General features: G+C 46.2%; 1 protein-coding gene across 1 annotated transcript in view; it reads left to right on the forward strand.

Moving 5' to 3' along the window:
- LOC147693204 (lysozyme g-like) overlaps nucleotides 1-22,518 on the forward strand; it is a 47,142-nt gene that overhangs the window by 18,852 nt on the left and 5,772 nt on the right. Inside the window, exon 6 of the mRNA XM_086933198.1 lies at nucleotides 12,694-12,832. Within this exon, the coding sequence (XP_086789324.1) occupies nucleotides 12,694-12,832 (139 nt within the window). The remainder of the gene's footprint in view (nucleotides 1-12,693; nucleotides 12,833-22,518) is intronic.

Here is a 22,518-nt window from a genome sequence, read left to right on the forward strand (position 1 = left end):
CGGGGGGACCGCGGCGGTCAGAAACACCGTCTGCCGCTTTTCCGCCGCAGTCGGCTTGCGACTGTGGCAGAAAAGCTCTAATATGGAGGCGGTGTCTATCAGACACCGCCAGCCATATTAGGATGGGCTGTGGGGTATGCCTTTATGTGGCGGCAATGCCGCCACAGAAAGGCATGCGGTCCTTGGTTTGGGGGCCAGGGTGAATGGGGTGGTGGGGGGTGCACATGGGGGGTACAGTACAACATGGCAGGCACCGCGTGGTGCCTGCCATGTTGTGCTTTGAAACGCACAGCATGCCTTTTTAGCATTGCCGCGGGCGGTGCTTTCAGCACCGTCCGCCGCAATGTTAAAAATGCGGGATGCACCCGCCACTGTAGCGGGTGCATCCTAATTGGGGGCACGGTTCCTCCGCCCTTGTGTCGGGCGGTACCTGCCCTAGACAGGATGGCGGACCTAATCGACCCCATAGAGTTTGGCGGACGGGTTGGATACCCCATCTGCCTTATTACAAGGGCCATGGGATATAAAGCACATGCAATAAGGCGCATGCTTGTGGCAGAGTAACCCTTACTCTTAACTCGAAATTAGGCCTGAGTCTTGTCAGTGGCTGCTTTTGAAAGCACTGTGTATCGCAGTAAGATGAGTTAAAGGTTGCATATTCAAGTATATATGGGGGTGTTGTTTCCTCGGTCATGTAGTGCCGAGAGCAATAGAAAGGGCTTAGGATGGAACATTGAATACATTAAAGTGAATCAATAATGGAAGGATTTCAAAAGTTACAGCTTCTACAGTGGAAGCAGTTGCATCTATTCCTGGTCTCGCTTCCTTCATGTTTTTCACCTTGATAGGACTCTAGCATCCAGTTTGAAATCGATTACCCATAAACCAATCAGATGCTCCAGGGTCTACTACAGCAGGAAGTATCACAAGTCCTCAAGAATGAACTTGCATGAGATCGATGTGATCAATCAGTAAAGCACACTTCGGTAATTGTGAGCCCTTCACAGGCCCGCCGTAGATGGGCGAGCAGATTTCTTTGCCTGTAACTGAGGATAGCCTCTCACCAAATGTACACACTAGAAACACAATCATGTCTCCCTACAGCTTTTCCTTTCTTTGGTTGACAGGGTCACTCACGAGTTCCCAATCTGCATGGGTTCTGCCGCCTGAGGGGTAACATCAGGCACTGCCACCTGGGACTTTATTAAGTCAGGGTCTTCAATTTTGAGTCCATCCCTTGGTTCTCCGAAGGTTTTTCTGGGCATCCATTTGCAGCTTCAGGTTGATTAAAGCCCCCAATGGGGTTGGTTGATTTAACAATAACCACGAGGAATCTTTGAGGTTTTTCCTGAGACCCAGATGAAAGGCTGCAGCAGTGGACACGTCACCTCAGAGGTCAGGGGTTGGAAATGATTGGCGTAAGTCAGAATATCCTGATTTCACAGTTTGAGCATTATTAGACCAGCTTTAGCTGATTATGTAATGCATGTTTGATATAAATATAGCGGAGAAACATAGGGGAGAATTGAGCCATCACTTGGGTCCAGCTGGACAACAGCGGGCTTTGATTTTGGATAACTGACGTAACCCACATCAAGGTGTGTTTCATAAGATAAGAGAGTATATAACTTTGGAAGTGACATGATTGAAAAAGTGGGCCTTTTGCTAAGAAGTGCAACTGACCCGGGGCTATAAAGCTTTTTAAATTCTGCAGATCCTCTCTGAATGTCTGTGGTGGGGATGTACCCTTATTAGGGTAATGATCACAATTCAGTCCATTCCTGGAATCCTAACCACATTATCAGCACTATTTGTAACACTTGTCATGTGTTTATCACCACGTAAGTGGTTGGTGGAATAGCCGGAAATACAAGTTAATTTATTTATTTTAATTATCATTAAGAGTTTTCTATATCGCAAATAAGACCCGAGACATCGGGTATCAGAGCGCTTTACATGAGCACCAGTTGCGTTACATGAGGACACATTCATTTTTCTTAGGCATGGGGAGATTACGTGATTTTCCCAGAATCACAGGATGTTGAGCGTTGTTGCCGAGACAAGAACCCAGTACCCCGGCTTCGAAGTTGACCGCTCAAGCCGTAAGACTACATCCTCTCCCCTAATTGGTTGAAACGGCTCATGAGAAGAGCTCACTCTTGCCAGAAGTACTCCACTACCCCACTTTACACCACTCCACTCTAATGCACCACTATCTACTCCACTCTATGCCCTTCTACTCTACGCATTTCCACTCTAAGCCACTCTACACCTCTGTATGACACATAATAATAGGCCACTTTACTCCAAACTACGCACCTCCAGTATACACCTCTAGTCCATGCAGCGGCACTCGACTCTACACCTCTGTATGACACTTAATCATAGGCCACTTTACTCCAAACTACGCACCTCCAGTATATAACTCTAGTCCACTCAGCGGCACTCCACTCTATGGCACTCCTAGCTTGGAAATTCAGCTGCCTTTTCATGCAAAATACGTGCTAAAAGAATAGATTCCAAATGCTTGACAGTGAACCAAACTATACAGTGATCTGTTATCCTCGAAGCTGAAAATAGACCCACACAAGCAGAACAGAGGGAGTGTTTTGTGCTTGGAAAGAGAACAGGAAAATGGGGAAATATGGAAACAATGAGAACAGTTCAAAAGAGTGAGCAAATACATGAATTGAGATAGAGGAGAAGGCGAAGAAATGGAGGACCAGATCTGTGATATTGCGACATCCAGGGGAGGAAGTAGCTTCTGTCTGTTGCTGTCTTCACCCTCTGGGCTTGTTTGCACCCGCTGGGCTTGTTTGCACTCTCTGGCTTGTTTGCACCCTACGGGCTTGTTTGCACCCTCTGGGCTTGTTGGCACCCTCTGGGCTTGTTTGCACCCTCTGGGCTTGTTTGCACCCCCTGGGCTTGTTTGCACCCTTTGGTATTGTTTGCACCCTCCGGGCTTGCTTGCACCCTCCGGGCTTGTTTGCACCCTCTGGGCTTGTTTGCACCCTCTGGGCTTGTTTGCACCCTCTGGGCTTGTTTGCACCCTCCGGGATTGTTTACACCCTCTGGGCTTGTTTGCACCCTCTGGGCTTGTTTGCACCCTCTGGGCTTGTTTGCACCCTCTGGCTTGTTTGCACACTCTGGGCTTGTTTGCACCCTGTGGGCTTCTTTGCACCCTACGGACTTATTTGCACACTCTGGGCTTCTTTGCACCCCCTGGGCTTGTTGCACCTCCTGGGCTTCTTTGCACCCATCTGGGCTTCTTTGTACCCTCTCGGCTTATTTGCACTCTCTGGGCTTGTTTGCTCTCTCTGGGCTTGTTGGCACCCTCTGGGCCTGTTTGCATCCTCTGGCTTGTTTGCACCCTCTGGGCTTGTTTGCACCTTCCGGGCTTGTTTGCACCCTCTGGGCGTGTTGGCACCCTCTGGGCTTGTTTGCACCCTCTGGGCTTGTTTGCACCCTCTGGGCTTGTTTGCACCGTCTGGGCTTGTTTGCACCCTCCGGGCTTGTTTGCACCCCCTAGGCTTGTTTGCACCCCCTGGGCTTGTTTGCACCGTCTGGGCTTGTTTTCACCCCCTGGACTTGTTTGCACAGTCTGGGCTTGTTTTCACCCCCTGGACTTGTTTGCACCCTTTGGTCCTGTTTGCACCCTCTGGGATTGTTTCACCCCCTGGGCTTGTTTGCACCCTCTGGGCTTGTTTGCACCCTCTGGACTTGTTTGCACCCTCTGGTCCTGTTTGCACCCTCTGGGCTTGTTTGCACCCTCTGGGCTTGTTTGCACCCTATGGGCTTGTTTCACCCTCTGGGCTTGTTTGCACCCTCTGGGCTTGTTTGCTCCCTCTAGGCTTGTTTGCACCCTCTGGGCTTGTTTGCACCCTCTGGGCTTGTTTGCACCCTATGGGCTTGTTTGCACCCTCTGGGCTTGTTTGCACCCTCTGGGCTTGTTTGCACCTGTGTGATATAACCAGTCTGGCAAAATAGCGGATAGATTATATACCCTTGTAGAAACAGCAATGGACCGCACTCCGCTAGCCCCTCCTCCGGGTCGCCCCTTGGGATTCTGGTACTTGGTGTTCAAGAGTGGTTCACCCAGTTGGGTGCAAGTAAGTACTTGTAGGACTGATGATCTCTAGACCCGATCCATGACCCGGGTTTTTGGATGTCGCCCGAGACATGGCTCGGGTTTCGGGATGACTTCCCTCATCAGTAGAGAAATGGTGTAGGGGTGGAAGAGAAGGCCGCCAAACAAACGTCAAAGGCCTCGATGCCAGAACCGGCACGCAGGTGCGTAGTCCAACGAGCCCGTCGGCTCAAAGCTCAAGGGAGCCAATTTGTAGAAACAGCAATGGACCGCACTCCGCTAGCCCCTCCTCCGGGTCGCCCCTTGGGATTCTGGTACTTGGTGTTCAAGAGTGGTTCACCCAGTTGGGTGCAAGTAAGTACTTGTAGGACTGATGATCTCTAGACCCGATCCATGACCCGGGTTTTTGGATGTCGCCCGAGACATGGCTCGGGTTTCGGGATGACTTCCCTCATCAGTAGAGAAATGGTGTAGGGGTGGAAGAGAAGGCCGCCAAACAAACGTCAAAGGCCTCGATGCCAGAACCGGCACGCAGGTGCGTAGTCCAACGAGCCCGTCGGCTCAAAGCTCAAGGGAGCCAATTTGTAGAAACAGCAATGGACCGCACTCCGCTAGCCCCTCCTCCGGGTCGCCCCTTGGGATTCTGGTACTTGGTGTTCAAGAGTGGTTCACCCAGTTGGGTGCAAGTAAGTACTTGTAGGACTGATGATCTCTAGACCCGATCCATGACCCGGGTTTTTGGATGTCGCCCGAGACATGGCTCGGGTTTCGGGATGACTTCCCTCATCAGTAGAGAAATGGTGTAGGGGTGGAAGAGAAGGCCGCCAAACAAACGTCAAAGGCCTCGATGCCAGAACCGGCACGCAGGTGCGTAGTCCAACGAGCCCGTCGGCTCAAAGCTCAAGGGAGCCAATTTGTAGAAACAGCAATGGACCGCACTCCGCTAGCCCCTCCTCCGGGTCGCCCCTTGGGATTCTGGTACTTGGTGTTCAAGAGTGGTTCACCCAGTTGGGTGCAAGTAAGTACTTGTAGGACTGATGATCTCTAGACCCGATCCATGACCCGGGTTTTTGGATGTCGCCCGAGACATGGCTCGGGTTTCGGGATGACTTCCCTCATCAGTAGAGAAATGGTGTAGGGGTGGAAGAGAAGGCCGCCAAACAAACGTCAAAGGCCTCGATGCCAGAACCGGCACGCAGGTGCGTAGTCCAACGAGCCCGTCGGCTCAAAGCTCAAGGGAGCCAATTTGTAGAAACAGCAATGGACCGCACTCCGCTAGCCCCTCCTCCGGGTCGCCCCTTGGGATTCTGGTACTTGGTGTTCAAGAGTGGTTCACCCAGTTGGGTGCAAGTAAGTACTTGTAGGACTGATGATCTCTAGACCCGATCCATGACCCGGGTTTTTGGATGTCGCCCGAGACATGGCTCGGGTTTCGGGATGACTTCCCTCATCAGTAGAGAAATGGTGTAGGGGTGGAAGAGAAGGCCGCCAAACAAACGTCAAAGGCCTCGATGCCAGAACCGGCACGCAGGTGCGTAGTCCAACGAGCCCGTCGGCTCAAAGCTCAAGGGAGCCAATTTGTAGAAACAGCAATGGACCGCACTCCGCTAGCCCCTCCTCCGGGTCGCCCCTTGGGATTCTGGTACTTGGTGTTCAAGAGTGGTTCACCCAGTTGGGTGCAAGTAAGTACTTGTAGGACTGATGATCTCTAGACCCGATCCATGACCCGGGTTTTTGGATGTCGCCCGAGACATGGCTCGGGTTTCGGGATGACTTCCCTCATCAGTAGAGAAATGGTGTAGGGGTGGAAGAGAAGGCCGCCAAACAAACGTCAAAGGCCTCGATGCCAGAACCGGCACGCAGGTGCGTAGTCCAACGAGCCCGTCGGCTCAAAGCTCAAGGGAGCCAATTTGTAGAAACAGCAATGGACCGCACTCCGCTAGCCCCTCCTCCGGGTCGCCCCTTGGGATTCTGGTACTTGGTGTTCAAGAGTGGTTCACCCAGTTGGGTGCAAGTAAGTACTTGTAGGACTGATGATCTCTAGACCCGATCCATGACCCGGGTTTTTGGATGTCGCCCGAGACATGGCTCGGGTTTCGGGATGACTTCCCTCATCAGTAGAGAAATGGTGTAGGGGTGGAAGAGAAGGCCGCCAAACAAACGTCAAAGGCCTCGATGCCAGAACCGGCACGCAGGTGCGTAGTCCAACGAGCCCGTCGGCTCAAAGCTCAAGGGAGCCAATTTGTAGAAACAGCAATGGACCGCACTCCGCTAGCCCCTCCTCCGGGTCGCCCCTTGGGATTCTGGTACTTGGTGTTCAAGAGTGGTTCACCCAGTTGGGTGCAAGTAAGTACTTGTAGGACTGATGATCTCTAGACCCGATCCATGACCCGGGTTTTTGGATGTCGCCCGAGACATGGCTCGGGTTTCGGGATGACTTCCCTCATCAGTAGAGAAATGGTGTAGGGGTGGAAGAGAAGGCCGCCAAACAAACGTCAAAGGCCTCGATGCCAGAACCGGCACGCAGGTGCGTAGTCCAACGAGCCCGTCGGCTCAAAGCTCAAGGGAGCCAATTTGTAGAAACAGCAATGGACCGCACTCCGCTAGCCCCTCCTCCGGGTCGCCCCTTGGGATTCTGGTACTTGGTGTTCAAGAGTGGTTCACCCAGTTGGGTGCAAGTAAGTACTTGTAGGACTGATGATCTCTAGACCCGATCCATGACCCGGGTTTTTGGATGTCGCCCGAGACATGGCTCGGGTTTCGGGATGACTTCCCTCATCAGTAGAGAAATGGTGTAGGGGTGGAAGAGAAGGCCGCCAAACAAACGTCAAAGGCCTCGATGCCAGAACCGGCACGCAGGTGCGTAGTCCAACGAGCCCGTCGGCTCAAAGCTCAAGGGAGCCAATTTGTAGAAACAGCAATGGACCGCACTCCGCTAGCCCCTCCTCCGGGTCGCCCCTTGGGATTCTGGTACTTGGTGTTCAAGAGTGGTTCACCCAGTTGGGTGCAAGTAAGTACTTGTAGGACTGATGATCTCTAGACCCGATCCATGACCCGGGTTTTTGGATGTCGCCCGAGACATGGCTCGGGTTTCGGGATGACTTCCCTCATCAGTAGAGAAATGGTGTAGGGGTGGAAGAGAAGGCCGCCAAACAAACGTCAAAGGCCTCGATGCCAGAACCGGCACGCAGGTGCGTAGTCCAACGAGCCCGTCGGCTCAAAGCTCAAGGGAGCCAATTTGTAGAAACAGCAATGGACCGCACTCCGCTAGCCCCTCCTCCGGGTCGCCCCTTGGGATTCTGGTACTTGGTGTTCAAGAGTGGTTCACCCAGTTGGGTGCAAGTAAGTACTTGTAGGACTGATGATCTCTAGACCCGATCCATGACCCGGGTTTTTGGATGTCGCCCGAGACATGGCTCGGGTTTCGGGATGACTTCCCTCATCAGTAGAGAAATGGTGTAGGGGTGGAAGAGAAGGCCGCCAAACAAACGTCAAAGGCCTCGATGCCAGAACCGGCACGCAGGTGCGTAGTCCAACGAGCCCGTCGGCTCAAAGCTCAAGGGAGCCAATTTGTAGAAACAGCAATGGACCGCACTCCGCTAGCCCCTCCTCCGGGTCGCCCCTTGGGATTCTGGTACTTGGTGTTCAAGAGTGGTTCACCCAGTTGGGTGCAAGTAAGTACTTGTAGGACTGATGATCTCTAGACCCGATCCATGACCCGGGTTTTTGGATGTCGCCCGAGACATGGCTCGGGTTTCGGGATGACTTCCCTCATCAGTAGAGAAATGGTGTAGGGGTGGAAGAGAAGGCCGCCAAACAAACGTCAAAGGCCTCGATGCCAGAACCGGCACGCAGGTGCGTAGTCCAACGAGCCCGTCGGCTCAAAGCTCAAGGGAGCCAATTTGTAGAAACAGCAATGGACCGCACTCCGCTAGCCCCTCCTCCGGGTCGCCCCTTGGGATTCTGGTACTTGGTGTTCAAGAGTGGTTCACCCAGTTGGGTGCAAGTAAGTACTTGTAGGACTGATGATCTCTAGACCCGATCCATGACCCGGGTTTTTGGATGTCGCCCGAGACATGGCTCGGGTTTCGGGATGACTTCCCTCATCAGTAGAGAAATGGTGTAGGGGTGGAAGAGAAGGCCGCCAAACAAACGTCAAAGGCCTCGATGCCAGAACCGGCACGCAGGTGCGTAGTCCAACGAGCCCGTCGGCTCAAAGCTCAAGGGAGCCAATTTGTAGAAACAGCAATGGACCGCACTCCGCTAGCCCCTCCTCCGGGTCGCCCCTTGGGATTCTGGTACTTGGTGTTCAAGAGTGGTTCACCCAGTTGGGTGCAAGTAAGTACTTGTAGGACTGATGATCTCTAGACCCGATCCATGACCCGGGTTTTTGGATGTCGCCCGAGACATGGCTCGGGTTTCGGGATGACTTCCCTCATCAGTAGAGAAATGGTGTAGGGGTGGAAGAGAAGGCCGCCAAACAAACGTCAAAGGTTCTGGCATCGAGGCCTTTGACGTTTGTTTGGCGGCCTTCTCTTCCACCCCTACACCATTTCTCTACTGATGAGGGAAGTCATCCCGAAACCCGAGCCATGTCTCGGGCGACATCCAAAAACCCGGGTCATGGATCGGGTCTAGAGATCATCAGTCCTACAAGTACTTACTTGCACCCAACTGGGTGAACCACTCTTGAACACCAAGTACCAGAATCCCAAGGGGCGACCCGGAGGAGGGGCTAGCGGAGTGCGGTCCATTGCTGTTTCTACAGATTATATACCCTTGTAGCTTGCGGCATACCTTGAGAAATATGTCTTTTCTTTGTCTACTTGTTTATCAATGGTCAGCAGGGTTGCAAGGTAGAACAGAACAACTCCAGATCCACCTCTAGAGCACGGTTTTTTGATTGGTCATTGGGAATCTGGGTGTTCTGAATATTCTCTGAGCAATAGTTTGTAAATATAACTGGCCTCATTATGTTTGCTGGAGGCTAATGTTAATAAGTGATGTGAGTCTCTATAAGAGTCTTTGGATGTATTCCCAGTCCAGTGAGTCCATTTCGTGTAACAATAGATCTTGTTCACGTTTTGTAGAAATACGATGAATCCGCATGGAGGTGAATTGGGGGATATAGGATATTGATAGTAGCTCTGAAACGATTGCTTAAGGGTGATGGGACCAGTGCTAAGCCTAGTGTGGAGAGCTGGTTACTCTCTGTAGATCACAAACCTGAACCCTAGGGATGGTATTTACATCTGTTTCTGTACCTTGCAGCCATCAATGCATGGTGTGAGATTGTAAACTTTGTTGCATTTTGTTGACACCCGTCTTGATACGAGTGCTGGTGTTTCTTGCAACAACCCATAGTTTCTGAACTCCAGCCCACGAGGGCTGAGTCCCCTCCTACAGAGTTTCACTGGAGTCTTCCCAGCACGCTTGGTGCAGTAAAGATTAACCTTGGTGCAAATCCTGACCCACTGACGCCCCTCGACTTGTCCTGGGACTCAGAGGGGGTTTGAGCCATTCCTTTCCTTGCATATAGGGGGGGGGGGGCTAGGGAGCCTTAGATGAAGAGCAGCAGGGACCCGACAAGGCCTCTTGGCGCTAACAAAGGTGCTTGAGAAAGAATTTTAAAATTAAGACATTGTAAGCGGGTGGAGCTTAAATATGAACAAGTTGAGATTGTTCGAAGTTCATGGAGCTCAAATGTGCATGGATGCAAAAAGGAAAGTACAGCCCTGAAGATTGGTTTCACAGGTGATCAGATGTGTGTCCTTCATCCAGTCCTCACCAAGTCCTAAACTAAAAGCAGATCAAGCTAAGCTCATGCGACAGACTGGTCTTCATTCACCTATAGATGAGCCAAAGGTTGCAGCCATGGCCAGCACAGCTTCAGGATGTGTGCGTAGGACTCAGGCTACTTAACGTTCACGTCTTTTGAATGGTAAACGCCCAAAATACTGAATTCGAAATATCGACAGGGCAGAATATCGAATCCAAAATATAGAGATGACAGAAGATTGAATTACCAAAATATAGTTGGTCAGAATATCGAAATTCAGGTAGGAAATATCGAATTCCATAATATCGAATTTAAAATATTGCTTTCCATACTATCTGATTTTTTTTAGTGTTATGTATGGTTGTATATGTGTTAAAAGTATATATTATTTTTGTAATGTATGTTTAATTTTTTTTAAGTAATGAATGTTATGTAATTTTATTTTTGCGTAATTTAATTCCGTAGCGAGTTGTGGGTTTATAGGGGAATAGTTTGGGAAGTCATTTAATTATAGTCAATTAAATATTACTTTTCATGAATTAAATATTTTTAATGTAATTTTGTGTTTTAGTTCTGTAGCGGGTTGTGGGTTTATAGAGGAAAAAGGTGGGAAGTAATTTAATTGTAATACAGTAAAGATTTATTTTTATTTATATGTATGAATAATTCATTTATTGTTAATTAAATATTAATTGGTAATTAATGTTTATTAATTGGTAATTAATTTTAATTAATTTTCTATTGGTATCGCTAATGAATTTGATCTTATTTTAATATTAAATCATTACTTTTTCTAATGTTGCACTCTCTGGAGTGAGTAAGTAAGTAAGTAATTTTATTGTTTTAGGTTAATTAAAACCATTACAAAAGTACATTGATAGCTCATACCTTCGGATAAAAAGATTTTTAGAAAAATATATTATTTTTAAAACAAGAGAATTTTGATAAAAACTGTTTGGTGCAGGTGTGTGGTCCAAGTGTGGTGTCTTGGCCAATATTCAACTAGTCCGATCTGGTGCCATCTTCCAGATTTTTTAATTCAGTTCCAGACATTTCAGGAATTTGACCACAGTTGTTGTAGTTGTCTACAACAACTGTGATTCCGTTACTAATTGTTTTAAATTAAATTGTGAATTTCTTATTGGTTTTTATATCATATGTGATTTTGGGTACTATCATTACGCTGTACAACAAAATGTTTTAATGGTATTATAATAAATTGTATATTTTTATAACATACACACTGTTTAGGGTTCTTGATTTGTTTATTCTATGTTTTTAATTGCCTACATGGTACACACTTTGAATTGTTTTTGGCATTTTGAGATACATGGGAAATACACCAAAAGGTTCTTATTAGTTGAATAGTCATTTTTACCCTCTCACAATCCAATAAATTCTTGGAGTGTGAATACTAATGTTATTTCCTTAGCTATGTAATGTTTTTAATTTTGTTATATTTAATGTAGTGTAAATTATTAATTTGTATGAAAAGTATCACTTTAATTATTTAAATTGTTATATATTATTTATTTTTATATTTATATAATAAGTTTACATATATGTAAATATATGTTTCATAATGTTTAAAATATTTTATAATTAAGATTAATAATTATTTTATAATATTATTAAGTAAATATATATGTTTAAAAAATTATGTTTTTTTAGATTGCATTTATTATTTGTACATGTTAAGCTTTTTACATTATTTTAAGTATTTTGTATTTAATTGTGTTTAATATTTAATTACTTTTATATTATTTTTAATACATTTAAAAAATTCATCATTTTAACTATCGATATTTTGTACTCAATATTTTAGTACTTACCTGTTTGTAGATAGGGATTCTATATTCTGTACTTCAATATTTTGGAGTCAATATTTTGTGCGTTCTATATTATGTCCCTCGATATTTAGTCACTGAACCCTTTTGAATATGGTTAGTCTGGAGCTCTGTACAATATTCTATCTAGGCCCAAGCCAGGCCTGCGTTAAAATATTGTCATAAATGACACATTTCAAGAGGACCATTTTAAATGAGAAACATGTACCCGGTCAGTGGTTATCCCAGAGAAGACACAATTCTCCACTGCTGGAGCCTTGCCAGCTATCAGGCACAATGCCCCATCCATGCTGTGCCACCTCTCACACATATGTGGGTGTGCCAGATTGAGGTGCTGCATCCTCAGCAGTGCAAGCTTCACCTCTGACCCTTTGCACCTCTGATAGGGACCGCTCGTTAGTGAGTGCGCGGCTTGGAACTCGGTTCCATGTTTCATCATACGCTGCATCTGCCTCACTTTTGAAAGGGGAGAGGGATGTACTTGAAGTGAATGGAGAGTTTGACTGCATCTGCCTGCACTGGCATGCTTGAGGGGTCCCCGGGACCTCCATACCTCGCGTTCAAGGGGTACCCTATGACATTACTGTGCATGCAATGACGTGTTTGCACATGCACCCACACCTGTAATATGACATGGGTGTGAGACAAAGGCTTCCATCATTGCATGCAGCGGGCACACGTGTATCTTGTGCTCTGGGCACCCCGCTGTGATATGCCCCCTTGACCCACATTAGACTCCTCATGTCTAAGTCAAGGTTCATCAAGACTCCCTCAGTGGGTTCCTTTCTCCCTAAGGGTCGTTTGCAAAAACAAGCAGAGGTGAAAGAAACATCAGTCTCACAAGCTAAGCAGCTCAGCCGGACACACTTCACTGAGAGTCACCACCGGACAGCTCTGTGGGTTATCGACACTCAAAGCAATCTTTATGCGTGAACACGACACATGCTCTCCTTGAATCTGTTTGTCTTGCTTTGCATTAGGTAGCTAAGGAGTGGCACACCCCCAGAGGGGCCTGGGACAGCAAAGAACATCTCTTACAAGCCACTGGGACCCTCGTTCACATGATCACCACCATCCAGAAGAAGTTCCCGCAGTGGACAAGGGAGCAGCAACTAAAGGGTGAGTCCTTAAGTACTTGTCTTTCACATGCATCACTTGGACTGTGTGCAGCTGACAAACATGGCCTCTTCTGTGCTACAGGAGGCGATAGTGTTCTAAGGCCATTCTTTCTCCATCACAAGAACAGCCATCAAATTAAATCCAATCAATCAGCCGTGGATTGCCTTAGAACATTGCGTGTGGGGGCCCCGCCGAAGGGAAGAGGCGGAGGGCCAAAAATGGCCCTTAGAAGTCTCCTGATCCATCATTTCAAAGTTTCTTCTAATGTAGCTCCCTCTTTAATTTAGAATATTCTTTCATCAGTGGCGACAGGGTTCTAAAGACATGTTTGTGGTCCTGGCGATAGATGTCCTCTTCCTTGGTATAGTCCCTCTCCTGCAGCTCAGACCTTTATCTCTGCTCCAAGGTCTTCAGTGACCGGTGTGGACCAGGGCCGCGGCTGGAGTCAAGTATGCCCTGTGTTGGGAGAAAGACCCCGGCAGACGTGGGTTGAGGCTGAATCTTTATCTGGGGGTTAGTTCTCTGGTGAGTGATTCGCAGCCTTTGAAAACTGACAGGGGTGAGTGGCTGCATCTAGCAGTCACTCCCTGAACTCGTTTGCACCCTTCCCTTCCTGCAGGGTCCCTTGAACCAGTGAAGGACACTCTGCCTCCCACCCAGGTCTGGTGTCCTGTGAACACAAGTTTTGCAGAGTTCCCTGAGCACAAAAATATGTAAGTGTATCTGTATGATTTACAGATAATATCAATTCAAACAATGAAAGTCCATATCCATGTATCCAAGTTTGAAAAAAGTCTTTATTTTATTTTTCATCCAGATGATCACGAAGACTTGTAGATATAGCAGTACAGTCTTGATATAATTTACAACAGCCAAACGCCAACACGTGTTTCGTCAAGGGGCATCACCCAAGGACTTCCTCAGGGCTGAAACAACAAATTATACCCTATTATAAATCCCAACAGTTGGGAAAACCAAGTCAAATTAAGAAATACCACCACCAAACATTACACCTAAGTGTGCCATTCAAAGAAAAAACCTCATACCAATAAGTAAGCCATCTCGTAAGTCAAAAGGAAAAAGGGAAAAGAAAAAGGAAAGAACAGAAATACGCCATAAATAACAAATAACACTAATTCCAGAAACTCGACCATCAGATAGACCCCTGTGACATAGGTAAAAGCATGCACAAAGAACCAAAAAGAGAGAAGACACAAAAGTGAAGAACCTTAAAGCGAGCACCTAATCAGAGCAAATATGCTATCCAGTTAGTAAAGTGAAACAGACTGAATGCAAATCAGTGCCATCACTGGGGTGTGTATAAACAACCAAGGACCTAGCAGTTTGTGTTATGCTCAAGCCTGAAACTCACCATAAAAATGATATCACTTGTAGATGTGAGAACGGCTGAGTATCAGGAAATTCTATAGAGCAATCCACTGCGAAATATAATATAGAAATCACAAAATACTTTAGAAATAAACTCAGTATCAAATCACTTAAAAAATAACAACGTTTTAAGAGAAGTTGCCACATTAGGTAAAAACGATAATTCTCTTACCCTTTAAGTGATATCGTAACTTTGTTCCTCACTAATGTCTTCAACAGTAGAACAATCTCATTATGGAAACGACGGGCAAGATAAGCCTGTAAATCTTGGAACCATCAAGTATGTCTGCAATAAAACGTCAAGCAAGCAATTGTTTACCAATAGAATCTCACATTTTGAATCATATTGACACTATAGGTGTCTATTATGTGCATAGAATGCTTAGCATCTAATGCTGCCAGTGCACTGCTATCGCGCTGAACCGAAGTCAAACTTATGTTTTATGTTGTAAAAATCCCTTCGGTATGTACAATACCGCCTAACCACACAAATGCTAACCGACCGGTATGCTAGTCCTATCCCCCGCAGTCGAAAAAGGCATTGAATTATATTTCCGACATAACGGCCATAAGCTGCCAATTATTAATAAACAGAGTAAGCATTAAACTCACCTCGGGTTCCCGTACACGATCATTATCATTCGGACGGCGTGTTGCACCCGCGCCATCTTGGGTAAGTATTAAATACTTACACTGGGGCATGGATGTCGAGGAAGGACTCGACACAATGCCTAAGTCACGCCAGACAATTCAGACCATCGGCCGATAATAGTTACGGCCATCAAGATTACATTTAAAAGCTAATTTGTTGTGTTAGTAGTGCTTTGCCTGTTATATTGCGGAAAATAACGCAATTATAAATTAGATCGTGGATCCGATCGTAATTGATTAAAATATAATGTACAGTAGTCAGGATTACTTTTTAAAAGCTAATTTGTTGTGTTAGTAGTGCTTTGCCTGTTATATTGCGAGAATTAACGCAATTATAAATTAGATCGTGGATCCGATCGTAATTGATTGAAATATAACGTTCAGTAGTACATTAGCGCCGGCACCATTATAGAGTAGTACTGGTAATGGTAATACTCAAAACATATATATTTGTTAGTAAAACCAAATTAATATGTATTTTTATAAAAACGACTTCAAAACTCCTTAGTACTGCTGTGTTTCCAGCAAGGCTTTTTTGAACAGTGTCTAGACACAAAAGGATTGAATTAAGGCAGTCTTAGTGGGAAAATTATTAAAGGAGAGTAGAAACAGAAAAAGGACAGCATTAAGGCAGCCCAAGTGAAAAAGAAGGAAGGAAATTAATCAACATTACTGTGTGACAAATGTAACCATAATTACATAATCAACTTGACATTCTTCATACAAGTGTATATGTGATTACATTAACTGATTTTTTAACATACACGTCAATGTATTTTATCATATGTACTGCGGTGGGTGGTAGCTGTCCGTGGTTCCCTTGATGCCCCATTTTGAGATAGTAAGCTGTAGATTTATTGCTGCATAGGCTATGCGCTGACAATACCTCACTACCTACTCTCCGAATTGTCCTGTGAACACACACTCATTCCACTTAGCCTTTTCTTTTTCTCTTCGCCTGCCCTTACTGTCTTACACTTTCTTTCATGTCAGCAGCATCTGATCTCCATAGCTGATAAGGCAGCTCAGCCAGTTGAGCATTTGATTTTCTTTTTTTTATGAAAGACAATGTAGGATTACAACATTCATCATACAAAAGCGATCGAGCAAATCTGTGTAAGGTATTACAATAATATTTGACTCAATTCATCAGGAGCATATCTTAATCATGAATATAACATCGAAAAACAGTTGACTGATGTGTCTCCGGGTCTGATCTGCAGCTCAGCTGGAGCCCTGTGAGCTGGAAATGTGTGAAGAAGGAAATGGCACGGAGGGATAAATCCCTCACTTATTTTGAGTCAAGGCACCATCAATTACCCTGATGTTTTCAAGGTATTTTTCAAAATCACTATGAACAATTCAGTAAGATACACATACTATTCGGCAGGACAAATGGACAAAAAACAATTATTCATAACAAAAACATGAAACATAATATACATACATGAACAAATACATAAATCATTACTATAGCATCAATATAATACATATACACAATATATTCAATCTATACAAAACCCTAACATATACAACTACTAATGCACACTCCTTAATCTAAGTGATACACTGTGAGGTAGTCCTCTTAGCAGCAGAGTTATCAAACCTCTCTCTTAGTCTCTAATATGCGCCAATAATCTCATGCCAAAAAATATAATTCATTGGACTCCTCAAATGTCTGTTGACGCGGTCGTGGTCGCGTTTCAGCCCACAATTTCTTTTGGCCTCTTCAGGACAAGGGGACAAAATATCTGTAATCTTCTCCGAACACTCACTCACAACAAGAGTTCAAATCCCCTAGGGTATAAATACCCCTTTAGCGGGGAGATCCACAATCCCACCATTCACCTTACGTGATTCAATCTGCTGTGCTGGGGTAATGGTGGTCACCCTCCGGTCACAATCTTTTCAATCGTCTGATCCTTTTTTCTGCCAAATATGTCCTCTAGTGTCTCCAAACAATACTTGTAACTCCTGCCGCATAGGTAGCCTCATCGGATGTGGCCTCTCGTGGCCTTGAGAGAGCAGGAACCTCTCCAAGCCACATAAATGTACAGACTTAAACTACCAAGGCCTCTCACTGGGAGGGGCAGCATTGGCTGAACCTCCAGAGAGTGATGGAAGGTTAGAAGAGGGGACAATGTGGCAGAGAGCAGTGTGTTTACACCTGGAAGTACTTTGTTCCTGTTTTCTGTGACACTCTCGCACTTGATAAACAGGTGGACTGCATGGAGGCCAAGAGGCCCTGAGCTTTTACTCAACATCCTATTGATGCAACGTGTTTGCACCATAATATAAATCCTGTAATAATGTAAGTAGAATTGATATAGTGCCCCTGCACAACACTCTCTGTAACCCTCTGTACTGTCACAGCCTTCTTTAGATTGGCCAACAATCCATCTGCTAAGTGTTACAAGTTATCTGTATGTCCTGATACAGGGCTGATGGAGTGCCCTGATCCTATCCCGCCATGATGGGGCCCCTCAGTCAGAGGAAATGTGGCAAAGCTGATATCATTTGGCGACTCACAAACCCTCTTGCAGTTGTAAGTCATTTAAAAAGCGCATGCGTGGAATGTTATACTCGGAAACACATCTACCAAAAGACAAAAGCACCTCGGAAACACATCTATCGAAAGACAAAAGCACCTCGGAAACACATCTATCGAAAGAAAAAAGCACCTCTGAAACACATCTATAGAAAGACAAAATCACCTCGGAAACACATTTATCGAAAGACAAAAGCACCTCGGAAACACACCTATCGTAAGACAAAAGCACCTCGGACAAACATCTATCGAAAGACAAAAGCATCTCGGAAACACATCTATCGAAAGACAAAAGCACCTCGGAAACACATCTATCGAAAGACAAAAGCACCTCCGAAACACATCTATCGAAAGACAAAAGCACCTCGGACACACATCTATCGAAAGACAAAAGCATATCGGAAACACATCTATCGAAAGACAAAAGCACTTTGGACACACATCTATTGAAAGACAAAAGCACCTCAGAAACACATCTACCAAAAGACAAGAGCACCTCGGACACACTTCTATCGAAAGACAAAAGCACTCCATCTTCAAAAGTTGACCAGCCTTAGCAAGAGACAAAAGCACCTCGGAAACACATCTATCGAAAGACAAAAGCACCTCGGACACACATCAATCGAAAGACAAAAGCACCTCGAGAACATCTATCGAAAGACAAAAGTACCTCGGAAACACATCTATCGAAAGACAAAAGCACCTCGGACACACATCTACCAAAATACAAAAGCACCTTGGAAACACATCTATCAAAAGACAAAAGCTCCTTGGACACACATCTATCAAAAGACAAAAGCTCCTTGGACACACATCTATTGAAAGACAAAAGCACCTCGGAAAAACATCTATCGAAAGACAAAAGCATCTCGGAAACACATCTATCGAAAGACAAAAGCACCTCGGAAACACATCTATCGAAAGACAAAAGCACCTCGGACACACATCTATCGAAAGACAAAAGCACCTCAGAAACACATCTACCAAAAGACAAAAGCACCTCGGACACACTTCTATCGAAAGACAAAAGCACTCCATCTTCAAAAGTTGACCAGCCTTAGCAAGAGACAAAAGCACCTCGGAAACACATCTATCGAAAGACAAAAGCACCTCGGACACACATTAATCGAAAGACAAAAGCACCTCGGAAACATCTATCGAAAGACAAAAGTACCTCGGAAACACATCTATCGAAAGACAAAAGCACCTCGGACACACACCTACCAAAATACAAAAGCACCTTGGAAACACATCTATCGAAAGACAAAAGCACCTCGGACACACATCTATCGAAAGACAAAAGCACCTCGGAAACACATCTATCAAAAGACAAAAGCTCCTTGGACACACATCTATCAAAAGACAAAAGCTCCTTGGACACACATCTATTGAAAGACAAAAGCACCTCGGAAACACATCTATCGAAAGACAAAAGCACTTCGGACAAACATCTATCGAAAGACAAAAGCACCTCGGAAACAGATCTATCGAAAGACAAAAGCACCTCGGACACACATCTATCGAAAGACAAAAGCACCTCGGAAACACATCTATCAAAAGACAAAAGCACCTCGGACACACATCTATCGAAAGACAAAAGCACTTCATCTTCAAAAGTTGACCAGCCTTAGCAAGAGCAGAGTTTTTCCATTGACAAAGAAAAGCATGATGAAATGAATCGGTTAAAGATAGGTTGCACCACATTGAGGAATACTTAGAATTTCATGGATTAGTACAACTTTTTGACTATGTTTAAAAATGCAGTGGTGCCTGGCATGGATCAGGGGTGGCGGGGCTGGGGAGAGGAAAATAAAAACGACACTCATATTTTCTCTCAGGCATCTTTCTGCATCTCTTCCAGCCGGAACCAAGCAGGAAGCACTCAGGGTCCCCTAAGCCAGTCACAACTCTGCAGTCTGTTGTCACTGCAGGAGTGAGGCCAAGATGAACCACAGATAATACAACCCGGACATCTTTTCCTGAGAGGGAAGAATTTAATCAAATTTGGGGATTTCCTTAATTAAGTAGAAGCCCCGAAACTCTACCAAAACTTCTGCGCCTCTGCTTCAGTGGGGCCAACAGCCTTATGAGCATCTGACGCAGAAAACACAATGTCCTATGCATTGGCGGCTATTATACCGACTGCCCCATTCACAATCACAGATGGAATATCAACAGCTCCATTCAGATGGAACAAGAATGGTTCAAGATGTCATGTAAATAGTCCCGGAGTAAGTCAGCAGCCCTGCCTAGGTCTCGGGTGAGAACTGATCTCATATATCAGATCCTGACCCCATGTAGACATCTCAGCAGAGAATGTCTCATGAAGGATGGAGACATGTGGGTGCAAATCTCATCTTTTGAAGCCTGGAGCAGCAGTATCTTCCTCTCCACCCACTCCCCTCCTGAACCTCAGCCTCATCCCAAGTCTTTAGTGATCGCAGGGTCCTGTCAAATGTGAACTTCCAAGAACAATGCTGCTCTGCCAAAAAGGACTGAGATCATTGCAATCCACACGGATTGTGAGGGGGCAGTGACCGGGTACGTGCAGGGCTCCCGCACATTTCTGTGGTCCTGCCCGGGCTGTGCAGGTCATTAAATTCAGTATTCCTTCTTATGGTCCCTGTGAAGGTGGAAGAGAGGGAACAGGAGGGCTGATTTATTAACAAAGCCCTTTGATTGAAAGGTGGAAGGGAAGAGGAACACATTCCATTCTAATCTTCAAGGGCAAACACTGCAGTGAGCTGAGTCCACTAAAGCAAACTGAAATCATGTGGGTATCTACCCCGCAAAAACACATTTCAGCACATTTCTATTCTTGCAAAAATGCTTGTTAATTCAGCACAAATATGCTAGTTCAAGACACATTTTCTAAATTAAATATGTATTCTATAGTGAGGTTAAATCTAAACTACACATTTTACCTGGCTGATTAATGAAATGAGCATTGTTTTACATGGTTTCATTTGCAGGCCTCTTTCATGTTTTCATTCTGCTTGCGCCAAAATCTGCGTGCCAGTTCATACATGCTGCCTGCAGCTTTTTGTCATAAAATAATGCATACATTTTATAGGTGAAATCTGAGCTCCATCACTAGCCAAGCTCTAGCTCTGGGCGGTGGTTTTCATGCACATTAAATCAGAAGTGCTCCAAAGCAGGCTGAGCCATAGATAACCTTGGACCTCCATTGACACCGACTTCTCACTCTCTGGGAAGGACAGCAGCATCCACCTGTGTGCCATAGGGGCGGACTCGCGGGGCAGTCTCGCAGGACGTCCTTGCAGGGTGGTCTCGCAGGGCGGACTCGCGCGGCGGTCTCGTGGGGCGTCCTCGCGGAGGGCCTAGCGGGGCGGCCTCGTGGGGCATCCTCATGGGGCGTCCTCGTGGGGCGTCCTCGTGGGGCGTCCTCATGGGGCATCCTCGTGGGGCGTCCCCGCGGGGGGCCTAGCGGGCGGCCTCGTGGGGCATCCTCATGGGGCATCCTCATGGGGCGTCCTCGTGGGGCGTCCTCATGGGGCATCCTCGTGGGGCGTCCTCGCGGGGCGGCCTCTTGAGCCGGTGCACCTGGGCGTATGGAACCTCCTTTGATTTGGAGATTGTCCGGCTGCAGGTGTGCGGTGCTCTGTTACTCTTCTGGGGGTCATTTGTGGAATTCTCTCTCTGAGACATGGCTTTGAAGTAAGGTCTGCTGTTCCTGTCAGAGATACTCCAGGGAGATGCAGTGTAAGTACACAGGATGCAAAGGTTCATGACAGCTGTTGAGTTGCAGCCTGCTTGGGCCAGCTAGGTGCTAATGCTTGTCCACTCCATGATCGTGCACTTAAGTGGTTCATTTGCTCTGATCTCAGGTGTCTTCTGAGAGAACTAAGAAAGGAGATGGCAAGAAACAAGCCAGAAGCTCTTTCACTGCTTAAAGTGCAGCTGAGGAACGCGTCAGTCGAGCGCGCGTCGCAATATTCCAGACTCCTCCTAGGACAGGGTGGACTCATCTCAGACAATGCTTCCATGATGCACTGATTGCTCAGTCCTGCAGGGTGCATTTGTTCCCATCAGTTTCCTCGTGTTTCACTTCTGTGGTGACTTTGGGCTCCTCAACCCCTTTTAAAAAACGGACTAAAACATCAGAAATCAACTTTCAGAAAGGTTTCCCTCAGATCTCGCTGCATCCAAATTATGCCCTCAGGGGCATATTTACAAGCCCCTTTGCATCACTTTTACACCACACAACATGGTGCAAGAGCGACGCAAACTAAAAATGAGATTTATGACGCCACGCAAGGCCACCGTGTGTGGCCCTGAGCGGCTTAATGAAGCTCGAGCAGTGCAAAGCATCGCAAACCGCGGTGTTGCATTACTCTGCGCCAGGGAGGCGTTTCCATGGACGATACATGGGTGTTCCCACACAACATCCATGGATTTTGACGCATTCCCAGAATTGCCAAACGTGGAATGTGCTAAAAACCTACACCTCCCCTGGTGAGACATAACAAGGTGAAATAGGTTTGTTTCTCCTCGTGTTGTCCTTTTTGTGAGTGTCCTGCATTCTGCAGCGCACACGGAGAAAGCCTCAGTACCTTGTTTTTGTGCCGGAAGGTGTACCTTCCGGCACAAAAACAATCCAATTTACAACGCAGGCACCCTTGCGCTGTCGTGCACGGGTGCTTCTGTTAGTGCTAGGCAGAGAAGAGGGCCCCAGCGCAGGGGGAAAGACAGGAATGTGCAGGAGTGCCTTAAATATGTTGCATTCCTGCCCTTTTCCTGTCGCGCAGCGCCGCACAGCGCAGTGACTCGCTGCGCTGTGTGCCTTGGCCATAAATATGGCCCTACGTTTTCGTAGACAAAATGTGCTCAATGCAACTTGGAGGCCGCCAAATGTCTCAACCAATAAAAAAGTAACAAAGCCTGGCTAAAAGGAAATCGTTTATGCGAATATGCAGAAGGCAGAAGAAAAGTCCCTGTGTTCGCCTCCAGTTCTAGAATTCTTCCACGGTCTTGTAGGCTATTTTTATGTTTTTGAAACTATCTGGTGGATACATTTCACATTTTCTGACAAGAGTAGTAAAACCAGAAACAATACTGTTGGCCTTCATAGAGCAGA

This window comes from Lissotriton vulgaris, chromosome 8 (assembly GCF_964263255.1).
Source record: "Lissotriton vulgaris chromosome 8, aLisVul1.2, whole genome shotgun sequence".
In the NCBI taxonomy this organism is placed as follows: Eukaryota; Metazoa; Chordata; class Amphibia; order Caudata; family Salamandridae; genus Lissotriton; species Lissotriton vulgaris.